Source organism: Sarcophilus harrisii, chromosome 1 (assembly GCF_902635505.1).
Source record: "Sarcophilus harrisii chromosome 1, mSarHar1.11, whole genome shotgun sequence".
Lineage (NCBI taxonomy): Eukaryota > Metazoa > Chordata > Mammalia > Dasyuromorphia > Dasyuridae > Sarcophilus > Sarcophilus harrisii.
Genome location: NC_045426.1, coordinates 293,119,811 through 293,144,666, shown reverse-complemented (window position 1 = coordinate 293,144,666; position 24,856 = coordinate 293,119,811). Strand labels below are relative to the sequence as shown.

General features: G+C 32.1%; 1 protein-coding gene across 1 annotated transcript in view; it reads left to right on the top strand.

Moving 5' to 3' along the window:
• Window positions 1-11,450, top strand: part of ROR2 (receptor tyrosine kinase like orphan receptor 2) — a 249,428-nt gene extending 237,978 nt beyond the window's left edge. The window contains exons 6-9 of the mRNA XM_012541012.3: window positions 3,342-3,656; window positions 4,867-5,112; window positions 7,655-7,857; window positions 8,700-11,450. Coding sequence (XP_012396466.2) covers window positions 3,342-3,656; window positions 4,867-5,112; window positions 7,655-7,857; window positions 8,700-10,139 — 2,204 coding nt within the window. The 3' untranslated portion in view covers window positions 10,140-11,450. The remainder of the gene's footprint in view (window positions 1-3,341; window positions 3,657-4,866; window positions 5,113-7,654; window positions 7,858-8,699) is intronic.
• The last annotated feature ends 13,406 nt before the right edge of the window (window positions 11,451-24,856 follow it).

The window sequence follows — 24,856 nt, the reverse complement described above, 5'->3', positions numbered from 1 at the left end:
ATCAGAACCCTTGGATATAAAAACTTCTTCCTAGTTTACTGCTTTCTTTCTTATCTTGTCTGCATAATTTTGCTTATACAAAGCCCTTTTAACTTAATATAATCAAAATTATCCATTTTGCATTCCACAATGTATTCTAATTCTCCTTTGCCATAAATTCCTTCTTTCTCCACAGATCTGAGAGGTAAACTATTCTTTGTTCTTCTAATTTGCTTATAATATTACTCTTTTTTAAAATTCAATTTGTTTTTTATATATTATAGCTTTTTATTTACAAGATATATGCATGGGTAATTTTTCAGCACTGACAACTGCAAAACCTTTTGTTCCAACTTTTCCCCTCCTTCCCCTTCCCCCAGATGGCAGGTTGACCAATACATGTTAAATATGTTGAAGTATAAGTTAAATACTATATATGTATACATGTTCAAAAAGTTATAATATCATTCTTTATGTGTAAATCACGTACCCATTTTGACCTAATCTTGATTTGGAGTATTTGGTGTGGGTCAATGCTTAGTTTCTGTCATACTAATTTCCAATTTTCCTAGCAATTTTTATCAAATACCGAGTTCTTATCCCAGAGGCTGGGATCTTTGGGTTTACATTATCTTTAAAAAGTAATCCTTTAAATATGGTCTTATTATCCATGAAATATTTTTTAATAGTGGGGCTAAGACACCTTGAAAACCAGTCTTCAAAAACAGCTTTAATCACCTGTGCTTTTTTATTCAAATGCCAAAGAACTGGAAGCAATCAATCTTTGTAGTCTTTCTGAGCATGGGAATTTCAAAACTGATAAATATGTGGTAGTTTTAATTTTACATCCCTTTCTGTATTTAGATACTTTAAATCCAAATTGAGGTTCTTTTTTTCCTTAGAAATATAAGTTCCAGTAGGTATCCTTTTCTGGAATAAGTTTATTAAAAATTTTTTGATCAGTATATCCACCTTCTTCAATATTTTCTTTAGAACAGCAGGATATACCAACCATTTTGGAGAGTAGTTTGGAACTAAGCTCAAAAAGTTATCAAACTGTGCATACCCTTTGATCCAGCAGTGTTACTACTGGGATTATATCCCAAAGAGATTATAAAGAAGGGAAAGGGACCTGTATGTGCACGAATGTTTGTGGCAGCCCTTTTTGTAGTGGCTAAAAACTGGAAACTGAATGGATGTCCATCAGTTGGAGAATGGTTGAATAAATTGTGGTATATGAAAATTATGGAATATTACTATTCTGTAAGAAATGACCAACAGGATAATTTCAGAAAGGCCTGGAGAGACTTATATGAATTGATGCTGAGTGAAATGAGCAGGACCAGGAGATCATTATATACTTCAACAACAATACTATATGATGACCAGTTCTGATGGATCAGGCCATCCTCAGCAACGAGATCAACCAAATCATTTCTAATGGAGCAGTAATGAACTGAACTAGCTATACCCAGAAAAAGAACTCTGGGAGATGACTAAAAACCATTACATTGAATTCCCAATCCCTATATTTATGCACACCTGCATTTTTGATTTCCTTCACAAGCTAATTGTACAATATTTCAGAGTCTGATTCTTTTTGTACAGCAAAATAACGTTTTGGTCATGTATACTTATTGTGTATCTAATTTATATTTTAATATATTTAACATCTACTGGTCATCCTGCCATCTAGGGGAGGGGGTGGGGGGGTAAGAGGTGAAAAATTGGAACAAGAGGTTTGGCAATTGTTAATGCTGTAAAGTTACCCATGTATATATCCTGTAAATAAAAGGCTATTAAATTTAAAAAAAAAAAAAAAAAAAAGAACAGCAGGATATATAGCTGCTACATCCTCATCTGCACTGCTCACCTGTCTGATAATTTTAATATTATGTAAGTCACTTACATCTCTAAAGCAATTGAAACAGCTAATGTTTTCAGTAAAAGTTTCTTCACTTTTCACTTTGTTTCTATTTTCTTTTCCTGCCTAAAATAAATTTGAAATTTTTGTCCAAATGACTCCTGATAAGAGGAAAGTGTCCTGATTTCAGTTTTCAATCAAATAGATAAAAAAAAAAACCAAACATTCCTTTTCTATTTTTGTAACACTTCTACCATTGTTACACCACAAAAAAACTAACACTGCCTTTTTTCTTGCCTGTGTATTTTGTAACATGTCAGGCTTTCTGATATATTGTACTATTTTATAGTTACTATTTCTATGCTGATCAGTTATACACAATTTTTGTTTCATTGTAATAAATGCCCTCTAATCTTTTATGATGACAGTCCTACTATCTCAAGCAGTCACTTAAAACAAAAAGAACAAAACTGTTGGTAATATGGTACCAACAGTACATCCCATTACATATGATGATAGTTATATATCAATCAAATATTGCAGATGACAGTATAGCAGTATGTCAAAACCCTTGACTAGCTCATGTGTTGCATTATTGAATTTTGGTTTACATTAAATGTGACCCAGTATCAAATCACTTTGAACTATTCAAACAGACATTTATCACAATCTGATTTCAGGGCTGGTGCTCTATCCACTGCACCATCTAGCTGCCCCTGGAATTTCTTATATGACTCTCTTAGGAAACTTAAAGATTTGAGGCTGAAACATGGATATAGAATTTATCTTTTTTTTATAACTTCTCAAATATCAGTGTCTTCCTTTATAAAAGAGATATGATATTTAGACTTCCTTTGTTAACTGTTAAAATGAATTCTCATGCTGCTCTAATTTTGAATTTTGAATTACAAAGTTTCCCTGAGCTAAGACTGCAAAATTAGAGCCTCAAATCTTTAATGATTATTTGGAAACTGATCTTCCTAAGATTTATATGAACTAATACGAAACAAAGTAAACATAACCAGGCATACAATTTATTCAATGATAGAAACACTGTAAAGATAAATAACTTGGTAAGACTTAGGAACTCTGCTTAACCAAATGAACAATTATATTTCCAAAGGAATCATAATGAGACATTCAGTACACCTCTAGATAGAGAGAGCTCATGGACTCATAGTGATGATTGGAGAATATTTTCTCTCTCCCTCCTTGCTTTCTTCCTTTCTTCCTCTCTTCTTTCTTTTCTTCCCTCCTTCCTTCCACTTTCCTTTCCTCCCTTCCTCCTTTCTTTCTTTCCTCCTATATTCCCTCCCATGGCTAATGTGAGAATTTGTTTTCTTTGACTATACATATTTGTAACAGTTTTAGTTTTCTTTCTTTATCAATGAATAGGAATAGGAAAGTGGGAAGAGGGAAAGAAATGATGTAGAACTGAAAATTTAATTTAAGAAAAAGAAACTGGTCTTCCTAATACTGTCTGGATATTGTCTTGCAGCTGCATTCACCATGATTGGCACTTCCACCCATTTATCTGATCAGTGTTCCCAGTTTGCCATCCCTTCCTTCTGCCACTTTGTATTTCCACTCTGTGATGAGTGGTCCAGGACTCCCAAACGTAGGGAGCTGTGCCGGGATGAATGTGAGGTGCTGGAGAATGATCTGTGCCGGCAGGAATATAACATTGCCCGCTCGAATCCCCTCATCCTCATGCAGCTCCAGCTGCCCAAGTGTGAGGATCTACCACTACCTGAAAGTGCAGAGGCTGCCAACTGCATGAGGATTGGCATCCCTGTGGAACGACTTAACCAATGTAAGCTTTGTCATTTTTATTTTTATTATCACTAGTCTTATTTTTTATCTATCATGTCATTCTATAAGAATTATGAATAAAATCTTTCTTAATTATAACTAAAAGCCACATTTTCAGCCCTTCAACTAACTTTTTTCCATTTCATTGGCAGCTTTTAGACCTTGAAACTATGGTACAGAAAAAGAGAAATCTTAAATTATCCTGAAAATATTTGAAAAAAGGCGATCTTGTGTTTGTTTTAAAATATTAATGGCACAGTTTATTAACAGTGAATAATGCAAAGTTGTTTCCCTGCTTTGTAACCTTATGAGTTTGATAATATAAATTGTTCTTTTCATTTCAAAGACAAGGAAACTGAGGCATAAAGGAAGTTAAGTGATTTATCCAGTTCCCTAGAGCTCATAAATATCAGAACAATAACTTGAACCCAGATTGTTTTTCATTCAGACTCAGGGTTTTACCCACTTCACTTTATTTTTAAAAAGTAGAAATTCCATTGATATATATCCTTTCCCAGTAAAGGATAGAAGAGAGTAAGTTTACAACACCCTGCTCCCTTGTATAGAAAAGATTCATTCTCATTTCCAAGCTCTAGAATTCTCTTTATTTTTAAATACAGTTTACAATTAAATGGTAAATATAACTCAGAATAATACTTTTCAGTACTTCTAAGAAAGAAGACAAAATAATCGTGTTTTCTGAGATTGAGCCTGGAAGTGATCTATTCTATGGTATGCAGTGACAAAGATACTACTTCATGCTCTCTTTTGTTCCATATGACAAAAAAAAAATTGTGTGTGTGTTTATGTATGTATGTATTTCCAATATATATGAAATGTCCTTAATTCCTATTATGGTAGGTGGATATACTGATTCTGAATGAAATTTAGATCCTTTAACTTAGAAGAAATAATATTGCTTAGAACTATGAATTTGAGTTCTAATTTAATTTATTATATATGTATATTAAATGCTTTCTCTTGGACTCTTCAAGATGCTGGATTTTAAATGAAAGTTCTCATTGAGCTATATCTGAAAGATTCAATTGCTTTGCCTCTAGAAACTACCCAAAAAACTACATTGAATTCCATTTTATGTTTATTTTATTAGTTTTTATTTCATTTGGCTAATTTGCAAGGGGCAGACAGTTGAAGTATAGAGGTAGTGTCCCCTTATCTCTTTAACTCCTAAAGTCTGTTTTTTTCTTCAGTTCATCAGTGCTACAATGGCTCTGGATCAAATTATAGAGGAACTATCAGCACCACTCAATCAGGCCATCAATGCCAAGCCTGGAATGTCCAATATCCACACAGTCATCACCTTTCAAGTATGGATTTCCCAGAAATAGCAGGAGGACATGCCTACTGCCGAAATCCTGGAGGACAAATGGAAGGACCATGGTGTTTTACACAGAATAAAAACGTACGCATGGAACTGTGTGACATACCTTCTTGTAGTATGTATTATTATTATTATTTTTAGTATTGTCCAGATATTGATGTATGTAAATTTGAATTGATAATGTTTCCTATAAATGGTTAAATCCCAGGTCTTTCACTAAATAATTATTTGGCTTTGAGCAAATTATATAATATTATTAATATTAATTGTAATAATAATTATAATTTATCAACAAATGATCTAATTTAGGAATAGATGGGTCAGTTATTTTCTCTTTAACTTTGGGTCATTTCACTGCTTTTCAGCTTTTATAACAGAGTGGGCAAAGACAGAATGTTATGAAATTTACATTCCTTATTCTTCCTAATTTGTGACAAATCTAGTTCTTGTTCTTGTTAAAGAAAGGTTTATAATTAGTAACAAAAATGACATTTGTATTTCAGTTATTTATTAATCTTTTACCACATATATAATCGAGGATTATGTTTTAAAATATAAATATACTTCAAAGTTAGGAAGAAATGTTTACCAGTTGCTTCAACATATCTTCCATTTCGTTAATGTAGGTATACCCTCAAAAGGTAAATAATTATTGTCTTTATAGTGATGCATAAAATAGGAATAAATCAGATTTTGGAGTAATAATTTTCCTATTTACCCAAGAAAATTTTAATACTTAATGCAATACTGAGCCATTGCTGAGGTGGTAAAAATTTCAGGACAAATTTCACTATTGGAAGAATCATCATAATGAGTTTCCCCTTGACCAACATTTTTTATACAAAGTCAATCTGATCAAAATTAATTTGAAGGGCAATCTTGATATAATTTAGGAAAATATAAAGAGCATTTTACTTGAAATCAGAATTTGCTCTAACCCTTTTGGTCATATAACCTTGATTATATAATTTCATTCCTTAAGCCTCAGTGTCCTTAGCTCTGAAATGAAAAGATCAGAATAAAGGATTTTTAAGGTTCTTTTTGGCTCTAACGCTATCTTTGATTAATAAAATTTAATAGAGTGAAAATATTATGATGCTATACTCAGTACATAGACATATGAGACATGTGATTAGAATAGGTAAATGGTCTTTCCTTCTTGACTTCAAGGTGCCAAACCTGAAATTGAAGAAGAAATATCCAGCAGCTGAGCATCTTCTTTAAGTTTAAAAATCAGAAATATTGACCTGACAAAGAATTTTGAAAATTTCAACTTTCTCAGAATTTGCTTCATTCCAGAATGATATAGTAGACGTGAGAGTGGGGACAGGGAGTAAATATTTGGTTACATTTTCCCCTTTTATCTAGGAATTAACTTTCAAATCACTACAACTTCATCCAGAAGAAACAAACAAAAATGTCTCCAAATGCCTTATACTAAGTACTCATAATAGCTGTTTTACATTCTGATTTGAGATTTTAAAAGTATTATTATGTCAGTTTTACAAATACAAAAAAAGCAATTTAAAGGAGTTCAAGTGTCTCAGCCATGATTATATAATTCAGATATATTAGAGCCTGAATTCAAACACTGATCTTGCCTGATCTCAATTCCAGTATTTTTTTACAATTCTTTCTTTTTTGTCTTACCAAGAACAATATCACTAAATAATAATTCAGTCAGTACAGTCTTTTTTGCTGACATATAAAAATTTTCATGTAAAAATGGGCAAATCACTTTTTTGGCCCTCAAATTTTTCAATTGTTGATTTCTAAAACTTGTTCCAGCTTTAACATTTTCCAGTTTTATCAGTAAAACCTATTTATCATCAACAGTTCATAGGAAAGTAGTCTGTCAAACATGCAGTTCTCTCAAATATAGATTTCATCACTATTTACCAGTCAAGTTTTTGCAACATGGAAATACTGTATTGTTTCATGTGAGTTCAGAGTTCAGAGGAACAGTTCTGTTTAGTCTACATCTTCCTGCTGTTTCTCATACAGTGTTCTTCTGCACATATGGGTTATTTTTTGGTTATTGACTGGTTGACTAGAATTTTTCCAGCTTATAAAACAATATCATTTGTGTGAGTGAAAATCCTATAGAGGGAGACAAAGTTGTCATTAACTTTTAAAAGTAAAAATAAAATAATTTCTATAGTATTACAGAGAAAAATTAATGTGACAATTATGATTCAGTGATTCTGTCTTCGCTTCATGAATTCACTATCTTCAATGTATTTACTGAAATTCAGTCACCAAATGAATTATCTCATATTGTAAGGACTTCACAAAAACTGTTGTGAAAAATATGCAGAAACAATTATTTCATAATTGGCTCAGTGATTTCATTCTTGTGAGGAAAAATTATGATATCTCATTTATTTGTATTAGTAAGTATTACTAAGAAAAAAAATTATATTAACCACCTTTAGCATACAGCTATTATTAGTATGCTGGATTTTATTTTGTTTCAAAATATATAACAAAGTTTGTTTTTGAAATATATAAGCACTGAACTTATACTGTTTTTCAAGTATAGCATGTAATTACATGCAAAGTTTAAGAGGGTATATTTTGTACATTTAAATATTTCTCTGAGTATTTCTTATTGAACAAGATCATCTGAAAAAGCATTTGTTACTTATACTTAACAGGTCCCCAGGATAACAGCAAAATGGGAATCCTCTACATCTTGGTTCCTAGCATTGCAATACCTTTGATCATTGCATGCCTTTTCTTCTTGGTCTGTATGTGTAGAAATAAACAAAAAGCATCTGGTATTACACCACAGCGGCGCCAGTTAATGGCATCCCCTAGCCAGGACATGGAAATGCCACTTATTAATCAACACAAACAGGTAACCTTGTATATCATTTCAGGAGTTGACTAATACTTGATTCAGTCTTTATACTTGTATAAGATTGTGTGTATTACAATATGCCTAATGTTTAATATTAATACTTAACTAAATTTTCATTTTCCATTCTAATCTTCTGTCTCTGCTCATAAAATTTCATTGATATCAAATATTATGTGGGTGCATACGTATGGATATATATATATATATATATATATATATATACAAACACACAGTTAATAATGGAAAAAAATTAATTTTCACTAGAATTATCTTTCTTAACTAAACTTTCCTTTCTGAAGATATAGATCAAGATGAAAGTACCATTGAAATGACTGAAGTTATATAGATGGATTTTTCTTTATTATTGGCTTTTGAAATGTCTTCAATTTTTAGAAACCTTTTTTGAATTAGAATGATTTAGCTAAATTCCTTAATGAGAAGAATCTGATTTAGAGGGGAAGACTAGGGAAGAATTGAAAATCATTAATTAATGTATGAGATACTAGGCAAAGGTGACATAGCTACTTTACATGAAAAGAAGTTCATCAAAGCTTTACATAGTTTACTTTGGCACCTTTTGATCTGTTGGCCAAATATTCAGAAATTCAAAGAATATTCTATGTTTTTGCTATACTGTATTACTATGTTTTATAGCAAATAGAAATGTCAATCTTCTATATGGCAATGGAATTTACATTCAAGTAACTGACATCAAATAATTTAATGCCACTGAATCAAAAACAAAAATTAGCAACCAGACTTGAGTTTTTCTTTTTTTATGTAAAGATGCTTCTTTTGTTACAAATTAAGGAAATTTATTGTGATTGTCTCTTTTTCAGGCCAAACTCAAAGAGATCAATCTGTCCACTATAAGGTTCATGGAAGAACTAGGAGAAGACAGATTTGGGAAAGTCTACAAAGGTCATCTCTTTGGTACAACACCAGGGGAACAGACACAAACTGTAGCCATTAAGACACTAAAAGACAAAGCAGAAATATCTCTCCGAGAAGAATTTAAACATGAAGCCATGATAAGATCAAGGTTACAACATCCAAATATTGTATGTTTGCTGGGAATCATGACCAAAGAACAACCTATCAGCATGATATTTGGTTATTGTTCCCACAGTGACCTACATGAATTCTTGGTCATGAGGTCTCCCCATTCAGATGTGGGAAGTACTGATGATGACAAGACAGTTAAATCTACATTAGAACCTGCAGACTTTTTCCATATCATAGTACAAGTAGCTGCAGGGATGGAGTACCTTTCTAGCCATCATGTTATCCATAAGGATTTGGCCACCAGAAACATACTTGTATTTGATAAGCTCAATGTAAAAATATCAGACTTGGGCCTTTTTAGGGAAGTTTATTCTGCTGATTACTACAAATTGATAGGAAATTCTCTTCTCCCTATCCGATGGATGTCCCCTGAGGCAATTATGTATGGGAAATTTTCCATTGATTCTGATATATGGTCCTATGGAGTGGTGTTGTGGGAGATATTCAGCTATGGCCTGCAGCCATATTGTGGATACTCTAATCAGGATGTCATTGAAATGATAAGGAATCGGCAAATTTTGCCCTGTCCTGATGATTGTCCTGCCTGGGTGTATACATTGATGATAGAATGTTGGAATGAATTTCCCAACAGAAGACCAAGATTTAAAGACATCCATAATAGGCTGAGAACCTGGGGCAATCTTTCTAATTATAATAGCTCAGCCCAGACATCTGGAGCAAGCAATACCACACAGACAAGTTCTCTTAGCACAAGCCCAGTGAGCAATGTCAGCAATGCCAGATACATTGGAACCAAACAGAAAACTCAGTCTTTCTCTCAACCACAGTTCATTCCAGTGAAAGGGCAGATAAGACCCATGGTCCCAACTCCTCAGCTGTACATACCAGTGAATGGTTATCAGCCAATGCCTGCTTATGGTACTTATTTGCCAAATTTTTACCCAGTCCAAATCCCCATGCAAATGGCCCCTCAACAGATGCCTTCCCAGATGATTCCCAAACCAGGATCCCACCACAGTGGCAGTGGATCTACAAGCACAGGCTACGTAACAACAGCCCCCTCCAATACGTCTGTAGCTGACAGGGCAGCTCTTCTCTCAGAGGGAAATGATGATGCTCTCAATACAGTGGAAGATGTAGCTCAGAATCCTGTCCAGGAAGAAGAAGAAGGCTCTGTTCCTGAAACAGAGTTGCTAGGTGACAATGATACACACTTACAAATAGATGAAGCAGAAACTCCATCAGAAGCATAGGTAAAGGAGATGACCTCTTAACTTGGTTTCATCTTCTTTGTGGGGCTATTTTTAAAACTGTGATCCTCTAAGGGCTATCTGATCAATTAATTGACCAGACAACTTGGCCATCACTGACACATTAGAAAGCAAATACTAGGTGCAACAGTAATGATATTCTACATACCGATGAGATTATTGCAGACTTGATAATAGAGCTGCTACTTTGCTTTTGTCAATAATCCTTGAGAGAAACTGCTCTAAGATACTGTTGCTGTGCAACATATTGCTGAGTAGCCTTGCACATCATGTCTATCATGGTCTGTGATTGATTGTATTTTTAGTCCAATTCCTAAGCTGGACAAAGAGAAAAGAGGATTGCTTTGAGAGTCCTAAAGTGAGATAGCAGAATAAACGGCTGTAATGTAAGTTTATCTTACTTGATGGGATTTAAAATAATAAGAAGAATGAGCCACAGACATTTGTTTCTAAAAAAAATAAACTTAAAAGACTATTATCTTTTTTTGGATCAAAATGGCTCAAAACTCTAAGAAAACAGAATTAAAGAAGGTAGAGAGAATTGTTTCCAATGAGTAATGTGGCAGAAGTTTCTAAATAAAGTTGGAGCATGAAAAAGACCTTTCCCTCCCCTTGCTGCATTACTCTTTTCTCCCTCTAGTGACTAAAAATCTTACTACTTTACAAATCAGAGGAGAATGGAATATTTTCTGTGTGCTACAAACCCACCTTTGCAGCTTTATGTTGGTTGTCAAATATAAAAAAAAGATTTTTGAAAACATCTTCTAAATGTATTTAAATTGGTGCCTTAAAAAATTCACACATGTATTTTAAAAATCAAATAATTTTAACGATTCTTCATGTCTGCCTGCCACTTTTCAGGGAAAGTGACCTTTGACTTTGAAATATCAAAAAAAAAATATCATACAGAATACAATTTTGTTTGTTTTTTCCTTAAGATGAATCGTGTACAGAACTTAAAATGTAATTTATATTTTATTACATTTCATATATCTTTTTCACTGATGTATTTTCATCTTTAATAAGGATTTTGTAATTTAAGTGTTCTTGTCCATTTTGGGATGCAATTTCATTGTATTTTATAGTGTTCATTTTTATAAAATATGAAAATAAGGTCCATTCATTTCATGAATAATTCTATAAAAACACATACACACTGTATTGTGGCTAGTGTACATCATAGTCATTATTTGTAAATCCAATATCTATTGGATACAATAAACTGAGAGAAAGTTTGATTGATTAATTTATCTTTAGGACTCCTTTTTTTATGGTAGCAATAAAATGTTGAAAAATGGTTGATTTTGTCAGATTTTATAATAAATTAATAATGTCACCAGAACTAATCATTTACATAGTTCATATCTTAATTATATGATTTATATGTTAATTCAGAGCTTTATTCGTTAAAGCAAATACCTTTAACAAATTTGTTAAAGCAAATAATAAAGGTCCCTTAAAGGATCTTTTCTGGATAATATATTGCCACTTTGTTTTCAACATATGACCTCAAAAGAAAAAAATGTATTTCCTTAAAAAAATTCTACTTATGATTGTGTTTTTTTTTTTCATTCCTACCAGACTTCCTCATAATTATTCTGAATTACTGAGGTTTTATTGGAAGAAAAATTTTACACACAGCCAGAAAATACTGTAACAGTGAATCACAAGAATTTATTTAAGAGACAAGGATAACAGAATACTTTTTATTCTGATAGTAAAACAGAATACTAAGGGATAACAGAATAGTTTTTTTAAAAATCATGATCTAATAAAAATGGAAATTAAAGTTATTTTTTCTAAATCAGGACTTAATATATCCAAAGATACCAGCTTCTCAGCATAATTCTATCCCTAGATTTCTTTACTACCATCTACTGGAAATTAAAATTCAACTTTACTTACTTCTGAACTAAATTTCTAAGGGCCAAGCTAATGAAATTTCATAATTTCATTAGTAAATAAAGAGTACAGATGAAGAATGTAAAGAGAGTAACTATTTAATTACCAAGAAGCAAAATTCCCTGCCACACCCACCTCTCACTCCTTTTTCAGGAAGGTGGAAGGGAGTGGAGAAAGAAAGAACGGGTTTTATATTATATTTCTGTTACCACATCAAAATTGTCACTTTATAGAAAATTCATTGTAATACACTTTAATATTCTTGATTTGGGGAGGGTGTTTCTATTTGTTTAGGTAGTTTTTTGTTTATATTTCATAGAATCTTAAGACTGGTGGAGCTAGAAAGATAATTTAAAACCAAATATCTCATCTATAATTATAGTTAGTTTTAATAGTTTTCCCTTTTTAATCTTTTCTTCTATTTTGTCATTTTGACCTTTTAAATTGTGTCTTTTGTTTTGATAGTTCTTTTTTATTTAAAAAAACTGTTGTTTATTGTTCTCCCCTCACCTTGTGTATTTTCATACCACATATTCACACTAATTGGAGGTTAGTCTTTTTTACTTTTAGTGTATTTTAAAGACAATTCACTTTATTACTTTCAAACATTTCAGTTAAATAGATCCAGGCTAACTGTTAATTAGTGGAGGCCTTTTGATTCCTGACCTGCATTGATAAAGTAGATTAAACTATCTCTTTTGCTTAACATTCTCATTAACTTAATAGAAATTTTTTTTCCATAATGAAATAACTTTAGCCTAATCCTGTCCAAACTCAGTAGAATAATTTTTAAACAAGCTAATATAAAAATGTGGAACTCACATAAATGAATTCCTCCCCCTCAAAAAAACAAAACAAAATTCTACCACCAGATCAGTTTATCAGTGAATTTGTCTAACATAAAAAAATTAATTCCCTTATTACATAAACTACAAAAATGAGGAAATGAAAGGAACCTTCAACACTCTGAGATAAAAAATATGGTTTTAATAGTTATATTAAGAAGAAAATCTTAAACCACCAGTACTCCTAATAAACTTTTAAATGAAATGCTAGCAAACAGACTATAAATACACATTTAAAAGATTACACACTATGATGAGCTTGGATTTATACTAGGAATACAGGATTGGTTCAGTACCTAAAATTCTATAAACATGATTGACAACAAAACAACAATCAAAATGATATGATTTTATCAATAGATTAAAGAAATACAATTTGAGAAAATACAGCATATTTCTATTTTTAAAAGGATACCTATGTACATAATGGGAATAATCTATCAAATTAAGTATAAAGCAAATCTGTCCATCATCACTATTATTGGTAATAGTATTAGAAATGCTCATTGTAAGAGTGAGACAATAAAAAGAATTGGGGGAAATAAAGATAGAGAAGAAAAAATGATTTTTTATTGTTTATTATGATTCTTTGTGGATGATATATTAGAATGTTTTCTTATACTCAAAGAAGTCTGGAGTCAGATTTCATCAGTTATTGGTAAGCACTTTTTATTTCTTTTTTGACAATAGTAACCTTGGAACTAGAGTTGAGAATACCATTTTTACAAAATTATATAAACAGTAAAAGAATAAATGTTTTTTCTTGTCTATGTTTATTCCTCCAATTTTTGGGCCATTGAGTTCAATTGTTTCTGATTCCTATGTTATAGATAAATGTCTGATGATCAGTTGATAGAATTTTCCAATGTTTTTCTGCAGACCTTCAGGAGCACCTTCAAGTTGCTTCTACTCTGGTATTGTTTGATTATTTCCTTATTCCTTCTTAACTCCTCACATTTTAGCTCCCACATTATATTATTGCATATAAATCTTCTTTTTGATCTACCATTTGGATTCATACTTTCAAATTCAGAAAAAGTCTTTTCAGAATTCTAGTCTAAATCATTAAGAATCATTAGAGATTTCAGTGGTTGTTTTTTGAAAACTTTCATCATCATATATGTTAGTGAATATTATGTAAAAATTGCGTCTGCATTAAGTGGTCTTTTTAATCTTTTTGGTTAAGAAATTTCCTTATTCTAATCTTGACTGAAAGATCAATTTCTCAATGGACCAGGGATTAAAATATCCAAAGAAATTAATTAGTAGGGCAAGAAATTGTTATTTGACGAGCACTTCTGAGAAAACTGGAAAGCAATATGGCAGAAATTAGGTTAAAACTAGCACCTTGCAGTATGTGTACCACAAAATGCATATACCATCTGAATATTTAAGGTTACTACACATTACAGCCCTCAAATTAGAAAAGAATTCTTTGGTAACTGGTGACAGATAATAGGAAGGAAAGAATCAGTCAAAAATTTAGTGAATAAACTAAGTGAATGACCAGGAATTTGACATAAAGTGCTACTTTATATCCTAATGTATCACAAAGACATAGTCCATATCATTGATTTGTCTCTCAAATTAAATTACAAATCTTTCCAAATTTGTATGCTTTTTTGGATTCATATTATTTCATCCTGTCAACTTGAAAGCATTATAATCTTCTTCCTCATTCTCCTTCTTCTATTTAAAAATATGCTTAATAATTGAATTCATTCATTCATTGGAGTTACTGGTTTCCAGATATAGAAAAAAATATTTTACTGTTCCTGAATATGATAAAAAAAATTCATTGCAAATATGTATATATCCTAGTTACTATGCAATACAGCAAGCAAAGTTAATAAAGTCACAACCATAAAATAATATCTGCCTTTAGAAGCTTATATTTCACTGGAAAGGATTTGAATTATATTTAATGTACAGAAGGAAGAAAAGAGAATTGGATCTTATTAGACAAATTGAAACATTTTAAAGTGAATTTATTTAGTGCTATCTTTTGTCCCTAGAAAAGATTCACCACCACCACCACAAACACACAATGTAAGAATTAATGACAACATCATCTTCTCCAGGCGGTTTACATAAACAGTTTATTTATAATTTGTTCCTCAATTGAGTACATCAATTCTCAAGCACCAATGCTCTGAAAGCATTTAATTTCTTGTTAGGTATAAAGAATTAGCTATAATACCTAGTACCTTTCTTTCACAAAACAGCTTCTTGAATATTTGGAGAAAATTATCCAGTTATCTCTTAAGTTTTCTCTTCTCAAAGCTAAATACACCAAATACTTTCAAATGATTCTTTTATTCCATGAACTCAAGTCCTTCAATAGCTGGTTGCTCTTCTCTGGAAATTGTCCAGATTTAAGTCCCTTTGGTCCCATGCAGTTCTAAGATTCTGTTATTCTATAAAAACTCAAGAATTTGTAATATAGTGTTTCTATATGATCTTTTCTTAAGTATATTCCCCAGAATTTAATATAATAATTCCAAACGTGTTCTGGCATATTGAAACTATCACCTCCCCATTCCACACAGTGCCTTTCTACCTGAATACTAACGTTTTTGGTTGCCATATGCTACTTTATGAACTTCATGAACTACAAGAATTCTTTTAAACAATCTAATATCTACTCCCTTCCCCAATATTAAATTTCTAACATTGAATTTTTGATGCCAAACATGACTTTAATATACTTTTATTTAGGGACAGCTAAGTGGCACAGTGGATGCTCTCACCAGCCCTGAAGTCAGAAAAGACCTAAGTTCAAATCTGGTCACTTAACACTTCCTAGATGTGTGATCCTGGGCAAATCACTTAACCCCAATTGCCCCAGCAAAAAACAACAACAACAACAACAAAAAAAAAAAAAAAATATATATATATATATATATATATACATATATATATGTATATAATTATTTAAAAAAACTTTCATTTATTTATTTTTGACATTCATTTAACAAAAAAATTTTAATTCCAAAATTCTTTCCCTCCTACTCCTCTGCCACCCATTGAGAAGGCAAGAAAAATGATATCAATTATTCATGTGAAATCATGTGAAACATTTCAGTATTAGCCAAGTTTCAAAAAAAAAAGAAAAGTAAATGTAAAAATAAAAAAATACAAACTTTAATCTGTATTCAGACTCTATCAGTTCTATCAAGTAGATAGAACTTTTTATCATAAGTGCTTTGAAAATGTCTTGGATTATTTTCTTGATCAAAATAACTATTTGATTATTTGATAAATCTTTTCAAGGATGCTTTAGAAATGTAAGAATATGTGTTGAAATAAATATAATAATTGTTCACATTAATTTTTAGAGCATACAAAATTTTCCATAACAACACAGAGAAGTAGGTAGTATAAATATTACTATCTTCATTCCATGGAAGAGAAGCCATAATGAAGTCATATAATTTGCCCAACTTCAAGAAAAAGTCCTGTCTATTATTCTTATTCCTGTAAAATATTCTTTCCATAATCTCAAATATGTATCATATTTTCCAGTATCATAGAGTGAGTACTCCAACAATGTCAACTAGATAGAAGCTTAAAAGCAGGGAGTCCAAATGAAGCACTCATTGTGCCACATTACTCCTGAATAATAGGAAACCCAAAGAACTATGCAGATATCATTTTAAATTCAGGATTGCAATTGTTATGATCTTTTAAAATTAGGTTATAATTACAATTTAAAGATTCTTAATTGTTGTAATACTCTATTAGCTAATGAAGCAACTTCAAACTAAAGGAGTTTGAGTCTAACTTTAGGTTTCCCTTTTTCCCTTCTTTACTCTGTGAATGTTCTTTTTGTGCTGTAGGTGGCATCTCAGGACTGAAAATATTAGTTTCCTTATATACACTCCTAAGTTTCTCATTGTAAAGGGTAGTTTCTCTCCTTAATATCAACATTATTGTTTGAATACCTGACACTTTGGGAGCCATTTTTCTCCTGGATATTTCCAAAAGGACAACTTCTTTTGCACAAAAGCCTCTGTTTCTTTGTTAAGTTTTAGTTTGCATTTTGACAACGATTTAAACATAAAGACACGTAGATAGATATACATATATATATATATATATAATAAACCTGGTAATAGCTTAGAAAAAACCAAAAGCTAAAAATTCTAAATGTTTTATTTTTAATTAACTTTTTTCACTTAAATATAAAAATAATTTTTAATATTCATTTAAAAAAATTACTTCCAAACTATATCCCTTTTTTTCCCCTCTCTTCCTTCTGTCTTTCCACACTGAGAATACAAACATTTAGCTAAAGGTTATACATGTGCAGTGATGCAAAAAAAAATTTCCATATAATCGTATTGTGGGGGCAAAAATAAACCCCTCTCCCTCAAAAAAACACAAGAAAAATAAAGTTTAAAAAAAATGTTTCAATTTGAATTCAGACTCCATCAGTTCTTTCTCTGAAGATGGATAACATTTCTTCAGAAGTCCTTAGAAATTGTCTTAGATCATTGTATTGCTGAAAATAGCTAAATCAAACAGAGTTGATCAGCATACAATTTGCTGTTAACATGCACACTATTTTCTTGCTTCTGCTTACTTCACTTTGCATCAGTTAATGTAAGTCTTTCAGATGTTTTTCTGAGAGCACCCCACTTCTCATTTTTATAGCACAGTAATATGCTTATAATCTTCTAGTACAATCCTTTTCCCACCCTAAGGGGTCTTTTTTTTTTCTTTGATATCATCACATCAGAATCAACTTAAACCCATACCTTCTTTCTATGTATGTCCCCTCTAACTGTCCTAATAAAAGATATAATTCTCAAGAATTACAAGTATCATCTTCCCATCTAAGGATATAACCTTCCTCCTTCCCAAGACAGCAAGCAATCTGATATAGATTAAATATCTGCAATTCTTTTAAACATATTTCCATATTTGTCACATTGTACAAGAAAAATCAGGTCAAAAAGGGAAAAAATCATGAGAAGGAAAAAAAGTAAATAAATGACAGTAACAAAGGTGAAAATACTACACTTCAACCTACTTTCAGTCTCTATTCTCTCTCTGGATGTAGAGAATCACATTTTTCTTAGTTTTCCTTAGATTCAAAGTGTCCTATATAATCTAAGTGAGGCTTGAGCTTTTCCATTTTACTTGAACCAGCCTTGGTGGGCAGCACTAAGTGAAATTTCATCTATCTTTTAATATTTATGTTTTTGAAGTAGTCTTTGGGGTTAGATACAGAAGAGATGAGATGGGAGTTTGTATAATTTTTCCTCTGGCACTTTTAATTCTTTTGACCCATTTATGAACAAGTAAAGGCCTCTAGATGTCTTTCTTATCTTTACTTACCTTGTCTTTTACTTTTTTTTTCTTTCTCCATCACCACTCTATTTTTCCCTATTTCTCTTTCCTCTTTATGATTTCCCTCATCTTCCTTTTCCTTTTCTTTTTCCCCTCATCTTATTAAAGAGATATTGATGTAAAGAGATATGCTTGAGAGCTTTGGGCAGGTTGAGTAGAATAGCTAGGAGCGGGAAAATCATACATTGAGAAAAGGTATAGGAGAAAAAACTACTTAATTTGATTTTTTTTTTTTTTTAGAAGTTAGAGTGGTTGCATGTCATGAAAAATCAACCTTTCACCTTTGTCTGCTTATTATAGTAGAATAAGCATAGCTTGAGAATGTGGCTTTAAATCCTTGCTTTAGGACTTATATGATCATACAGGGCATTGTGCAAGGCAATTTACCTCCCCATTTTTAATAGCAGTAATAGTAGTAATAGAAGCAGCAGCAATAGTACTGACAATAGAAATAGGTGTTATTATTACTATTCCTTTTGTTATTATTACTAATAATAGTTATAGAATTTATATTATTATATATGTATCTCTACATATGCTTACACAAATATCTTATAAAGTTATAAAGTGTTGGTTGGGCTACATTTTTTAACATCTTTATAAGGAGTTTACTAGTTTCATAAAACATGTGGGGAGGTAGTGTCAAGTTGAAGAAGTAAAGCAGGGACTTGTCTGATGTCTCCCAAATTCCACTCCAAACAACTTAAAAGTAATATTTCAAATGAATTTTGGAGCAACAGAACCAACAAAAAGATAGGATGAAATAATTTTCCAGCCCAAGACAACTTAGAAGGCTGACAGGAAAGTCCCATCCCTCTGGGGGTGAGATTAGAACAGATTCCAAACACTTGTCCTTGAGCAAGTCAGCAGCAAGTCTTGAGGGTGTCTAAATTGGTGACTTCCGGTGTTCTCAACTCACAGATAATAAAGAGGTTGGACAACAGGTCAGAGGGAGATTACCATGGCCCCTTTGTCCATTGTCATTGAGTGGAAAACTCTGCTACTTTGTTCATAGCCAATTGTGCGTTATTGGCCCAGAGTAAGGAGAAGTGGGGACCTTGGTCAGAGTTCCAAAGTGGAAAAAAATGTCTGTGATTGCTCACAAACCAGAACACAGGTCAGGAGAGCAGTGACTAAACCTCTCTTCAAATTATATCACCTTAGTAGGTGAAGAAAATCGTAGAATAAAATCATTCTCTAAAGATTGGAATTAGGGAAGTGAAAACTAATGATACCATGAGATGGCATGAAACAATAAAATAAAATCAGAAGAATGAAAAAAATAAAAGAAAATATGAAATATCTTATTGGAAAAATAACTGACCTAGAGAAGAGATACAGGAGAGATAATTTAAGAATTATTGGACTATCTGAAAGTCATGATAAAAAATAAGCTTAAGAATCATATTTCAAGAAATTATCAAGGAAAACTGCCCTGAACATTGAAGTTTTTCTTTAAGTTTAATAGTCGACTTTCCTCAGAACAACCCTGTGAGATAAGTTATATGAATATTATTGTGTACATTTTATAGATGAGAAAACTAAGCCTCAAAGAGTTTACTTTATTTATTCAAGTTAACATAACTAGCAAATTTGGAGGCTAAGATTTTAAACCTAGTCCTGAAGTGTCCAAAAACAATGGGTTTTTTCTTTTTTACAATGCTTAGGGATTGAGTCAGTAATGTAATGGCAGCAATCCTCCAGACCTTATCAATAGTAGAAGGATAGTCATCACTTTGGGGGCAGTTATTCCATTATAATCAACTCCACTGGGCTGGATCTATAAGAGGAAGAAAGATAAGCATAAGAATTGCAGCAGTAGGATCTCTGGTATCATCAATAGGAAAAAGACTAATAAATAAATAAAAAATAAAAGAACTCACATAGTAGAAGTTGTTCATTTATACAAGCTTTTCATATATCAAGAATTTGTAAGTTCATTGTCTACAGAGGTTAGGAAGACAATGGACTTGTGATATCATTGACATGGAACTCTCAGAGGAAGAAACTCTTTCTACCAATATAGATTGGCATCTTTTCTTTAACTTATATTCTTGGAGAGTTTATTAGAATAAAAATGTTAAATTATATGTTCAAAGTCACATAGCAAGTATGTGTCAGTGATGATACTTAAATTTTCTGGGTTTCCAACATCAGCTCTCTATGTCATATTGTCTCTCTAGCTAACATTTATAACTGCTATTGGGTCTAGATAATCTCACTGTCAACTAAAAAGACTTTCAATCTCATTGAACTCACACATAAACCTGTGTTCACTTCATAAGGAATTTGACTGTTCAGTCTTGGGTGAAACTTGACCTCTAATGAGAGTTTAAACCCTTTTCTCATGCTCTGGCATGACCTAAGCTCCAAATTCAATATTTTAAGAACATTTTACTTAAAACTTAGACTAGGAATCACATCCAGAATCCCCCCTAAATGGAGAAGTAAAAAGCTAATCAATGTGAAATATGAAGGAAATTTAAAACAGACATTTCAAACAAAATTCTTGTGATCAAACATTGATAGAAATATTTAAACAAAAAATCTCTTTTGGATATAGGTTAATAGTGCTATTACTAGGTGTGCATAGCTTTATAGTTCTTTTATTACAATTCCAAATTGCTCTCAAAATTGCATCAGTTCAAACCTCCACCAGTTTTGTGGGGTTTAGGTACTTTAGTGTCTAATTTTCCTAAATCCCCTCTATCATTTGTCTTTTCCTTTTTCTGTCATATTAGCCAGTCTGCTAGGTATGAGGTGGCACCTCATAATGGTCTAAATTACATTTCCTTAATGAATAAGGATTGAGAGTACTTTTTCATGTTACTCTAGATAGTTTTGATTTCTTTATACAAAAATGACATTCATATTTTTTGACCATTTATCAATTGAGGAATGATTTGGTTTAGTTCTTTATATATTTGAGAAATGAGGCCTTTATGAGAGAAACTTGCTGCAATGTTTTCCAGTTATGGTTGCTGTTTATTTCCCTCCATTCTATTTTTCCTCATTTATCCTTTTTACTTTTATGTTAAGCTATGATCCCATAGCCCTCTGATTGTCCTAATTATGATGAAGTTCTCAGAAGTTATAAGTATCATTTCCATATAGCAATGTAAGTAGTTTAAACACTGAATTCCTTCTCTTGAGTCTTGTGTTTGAAAGTCAACTTTTCTACTCAGCTTTGGTCTTTTCACCAGGAATAATTGGGACTCCTCTAGTTTATTAAATATCTCTTTTTCCCTAGAGGGAATGTTATACTCACTTTTGCTGGGTAGGTGGTTATTGGTTGTAATCCTAGTTCCTTTGCCTTCCAGAATATCACATTCTAAGTCCTTTGCCCTTTTAATGAAGAAGTTGCTAGATCTTGTGTTATCCTGATTTCAATTCCATATTTTAATTATTTCTTACTGGCTGTTTGCAAGATTTTTTTCCTTTACCTGGAAGCTCTGGAATGTGGCTAAAATATTCCTGGGAGTTATCCTTGGATCTCCTTCAATTTCAATTTCTACTTTACTCTCTAGTTCTAGAATAACAGGGCAGCTTTCCTTGATAATTTCTTGAAATATGATGCCTAAGCTCATTTTTTATCATGACTTTCAGATAGTCCAATAATTCTTAAATTATTGTATCTCTTTTCTAGGTCAGTTATTTTTCCAGTAAGATATTTCAAATGAAACAAATGGCAATATGTTAGGAGGTTGACATTTAAAATTATCTAAACATAAAAATGGAAGAAGTACCATAAATATGGAGGAGGAAAGTGTCATGATTTTCAAGATAAGCAATCATACAGAGTTTGTCAAGTATAGATTGCAATGGCAACTAAAGAAATATGGTGAATTCAAAAAGCAAAGTAAGGAATAGAGTCAAGATGGCAAATAAGAAGCAGTAAATGAACATAATTCTCCAAATACTCCCTTCAAAACAACTTTAATGCATCAAATAGAATTTTGGAGCAGCATAGCTAACAAAAGATTATGATGAGATATTTTTCAAGCTCAAAACAACTGAAGAGGTTGGCAAGAGAGACCCTAGGCAAGTCACTTAACCCCAATTGCCTCAGCAAAAAAAAAAAAAAAAGAAAAAGAAAAAGAAAAAGAAAAGAAAAGAAAGGAAAAAAGAACTGAATCAAATTTATAAGAATATAAGAAATTCTCCAGTTGCTAAATGGTCAAAGGATATGATCAGACAATTCTCAGATGAAGAAATTAAAGTCATATAAAAATGTTGTAAATCAATATTGATTAGAGAAATGCAAGTTAAAACAACTCTGAGATATCATCTCATACCTCTCAAATTGGTAAAGATGACAGGAAAAGATAATGATAAATATTGGAGGGGATATGAGAAAAGTACGATACTAATGCGTTGCTGGAGGGGTTGTGAAACAATCTTGTAATGCCGGAGAAACTGAGGCAGGAGAGAGATTAGAGAGCTTTTTAATATTTTATTAATTGGAGAGCATAATTGACTGGACAGGACTCTCGTCTCAAATTATCCAGTCAGACAGAGATAAAGATATACTGGGACCAAGGAAACCATGTTGGTCCCAGGGCTGGAGGAGACTGTCATCTCAAAGAATCCAGCATGCTGCATCCAACATCCAGGCTCCAGCCTCCAGCAATGAATAGGAGAAACCCAACTTCTTAAATACCTTTTAGAAACAAAGAAGGGGTAAGAAGTGCAGGAAAACTTTTGTCGGGATGGGGGGAGGGGGGGAGGCCATAAATCCTAAAAACTCAGAGACAGGATGTCTGAGTACACAGAAGTAAAGATGTCAGTGAGGTATCTTGGAATATTTTAGAGGGATAGTGTAAATTCTTGAGGACAGAAAGAGTCAGGAGGTCTACTCTTTTGTTTATCTTGCTTGCATTAACAATTTACAAGCCCAGAGCAAATGGTCCTCAGTCTTAATGGACCAGAGTGGGAGTTTTACAGCTTAGGGGATTGAGACAGAACAGTTAAGGAAATTGAGACAAGGGAAACTAGTGCAGGGAAACTGAGTCAGGACAGTTAAAGAGAACTGTGGCATAACAATCTAACCATTCTGGAGAGCAATTTAAAACTATGTTCAAAGAGCTATCAAACTGTGCATACCTTTTGTTCCAGCAATGCCTCTATTGAGTCTATATCCCCAAGAAATCATAAAAGAAAGAAAAGCACTTACATACGCAAAAATGTTTGTAGTAGCTCTTTTTGTAGTGGCAAAGAATTGGAAAATGAGAAGCCCATCAATTGAAGAATGGCTGAATAAGATATGGTATATGAAATAATGAAATATTATTCCCTTTATTCATTCACATATCAGAAGTCATGATTGATTCTAAAGCTACAAAAACAAAAATATAGACTTGGAAGCCACCAAACAGGGTAACCAACCTTTAGGGTAGCAACTCAAAAGCATCAACATCAGCAACAATGCACAGGACAATGTGACTGAAAAATGGGTGAGATAAAATCAATATGCAAAATAGATGCTTAACAAATTCTTGTTTAGACAGAAAAAATTTTGTTGTATTCTGATTTTTAATCCATTCTGCTGAGAACTTTTGTTTTATAGGACAATTTATCCCATTCACCTTTACAATTTGGATTACTGTATATTTTCCTCCACCCTATTTTTCCTCTTGTTCATCCCTCATCAATGTTTTGCTTCTGTTTTGCATTCTGCCCTTCTTTCTGTCAGTCCCCACTTCTTTCTTAACCCTCTCCCTTCCTATTTCCCTGTAGGGTAAATATATATTTCTGTACCCAACTGAGTACCCAATTTGAGGCAATTCCAATGAAAATAAGATTCAAGTGCTATTCATTGCCCACCTTCCCATTTCCCCCTTAAACTGTAAATAGATCTTTTGTGGCTCTTCATGTAAGATAGTTTACTCATTCTATTCCCAGTATAATTTTCTTTCTCAAAGTTACCTTGAATTTGCATCTTCTGTCTATGTATACTCCTTTTAAATGCACTAATAGTGATACAGTTCTTAAGAATTACAAGTACCTTCCCTTGTAGGGATATAAACAGTTTAGCTTTATTGAATCCCTTATGTTTTCTTTTTTTTTTTTATGCCTTTTGAGTCTTGAAATTGAAAATCAAATTTTTGTTCAACTTTGATCTTTTCATCAGGAAAGCTTGAAAACCTTCTATTTCATTGGATAAGCATTTTCCCCCCATATAATTCTAGCTCCTTTATTTTTTGAAATATCATATCCCATGCCTTTGAATCCTTAATGTTGAAACTACTAAATCCTGTGGTTCTCTGATATTTGATTTGTTCTTTTTTCTGAATGCTTGTAATATTTCTGGAATTTGGCTATAGTATTCCTGGGAGTTTTCATTTTGGGATCCCTCTCAGGAGGTGATCAGTGGATTATTTCAATGTCTATTTTACACTCTGTTTCTAGGATATCAGGGAAATGTTCTTTGACAGTTTCACTAAGTATGATGTTCAGGTCCTTTCTGTAAATCATAGCTTTCAGGTAGTCCAATAATTCCTAGATTATTTGTCCTGGATTTATTTTCCAATGAGCTATTTCACATTTCTTTTATTTTTTCATTTTTAAAATTTTGTTTCATTGATTCTTTATATCTAA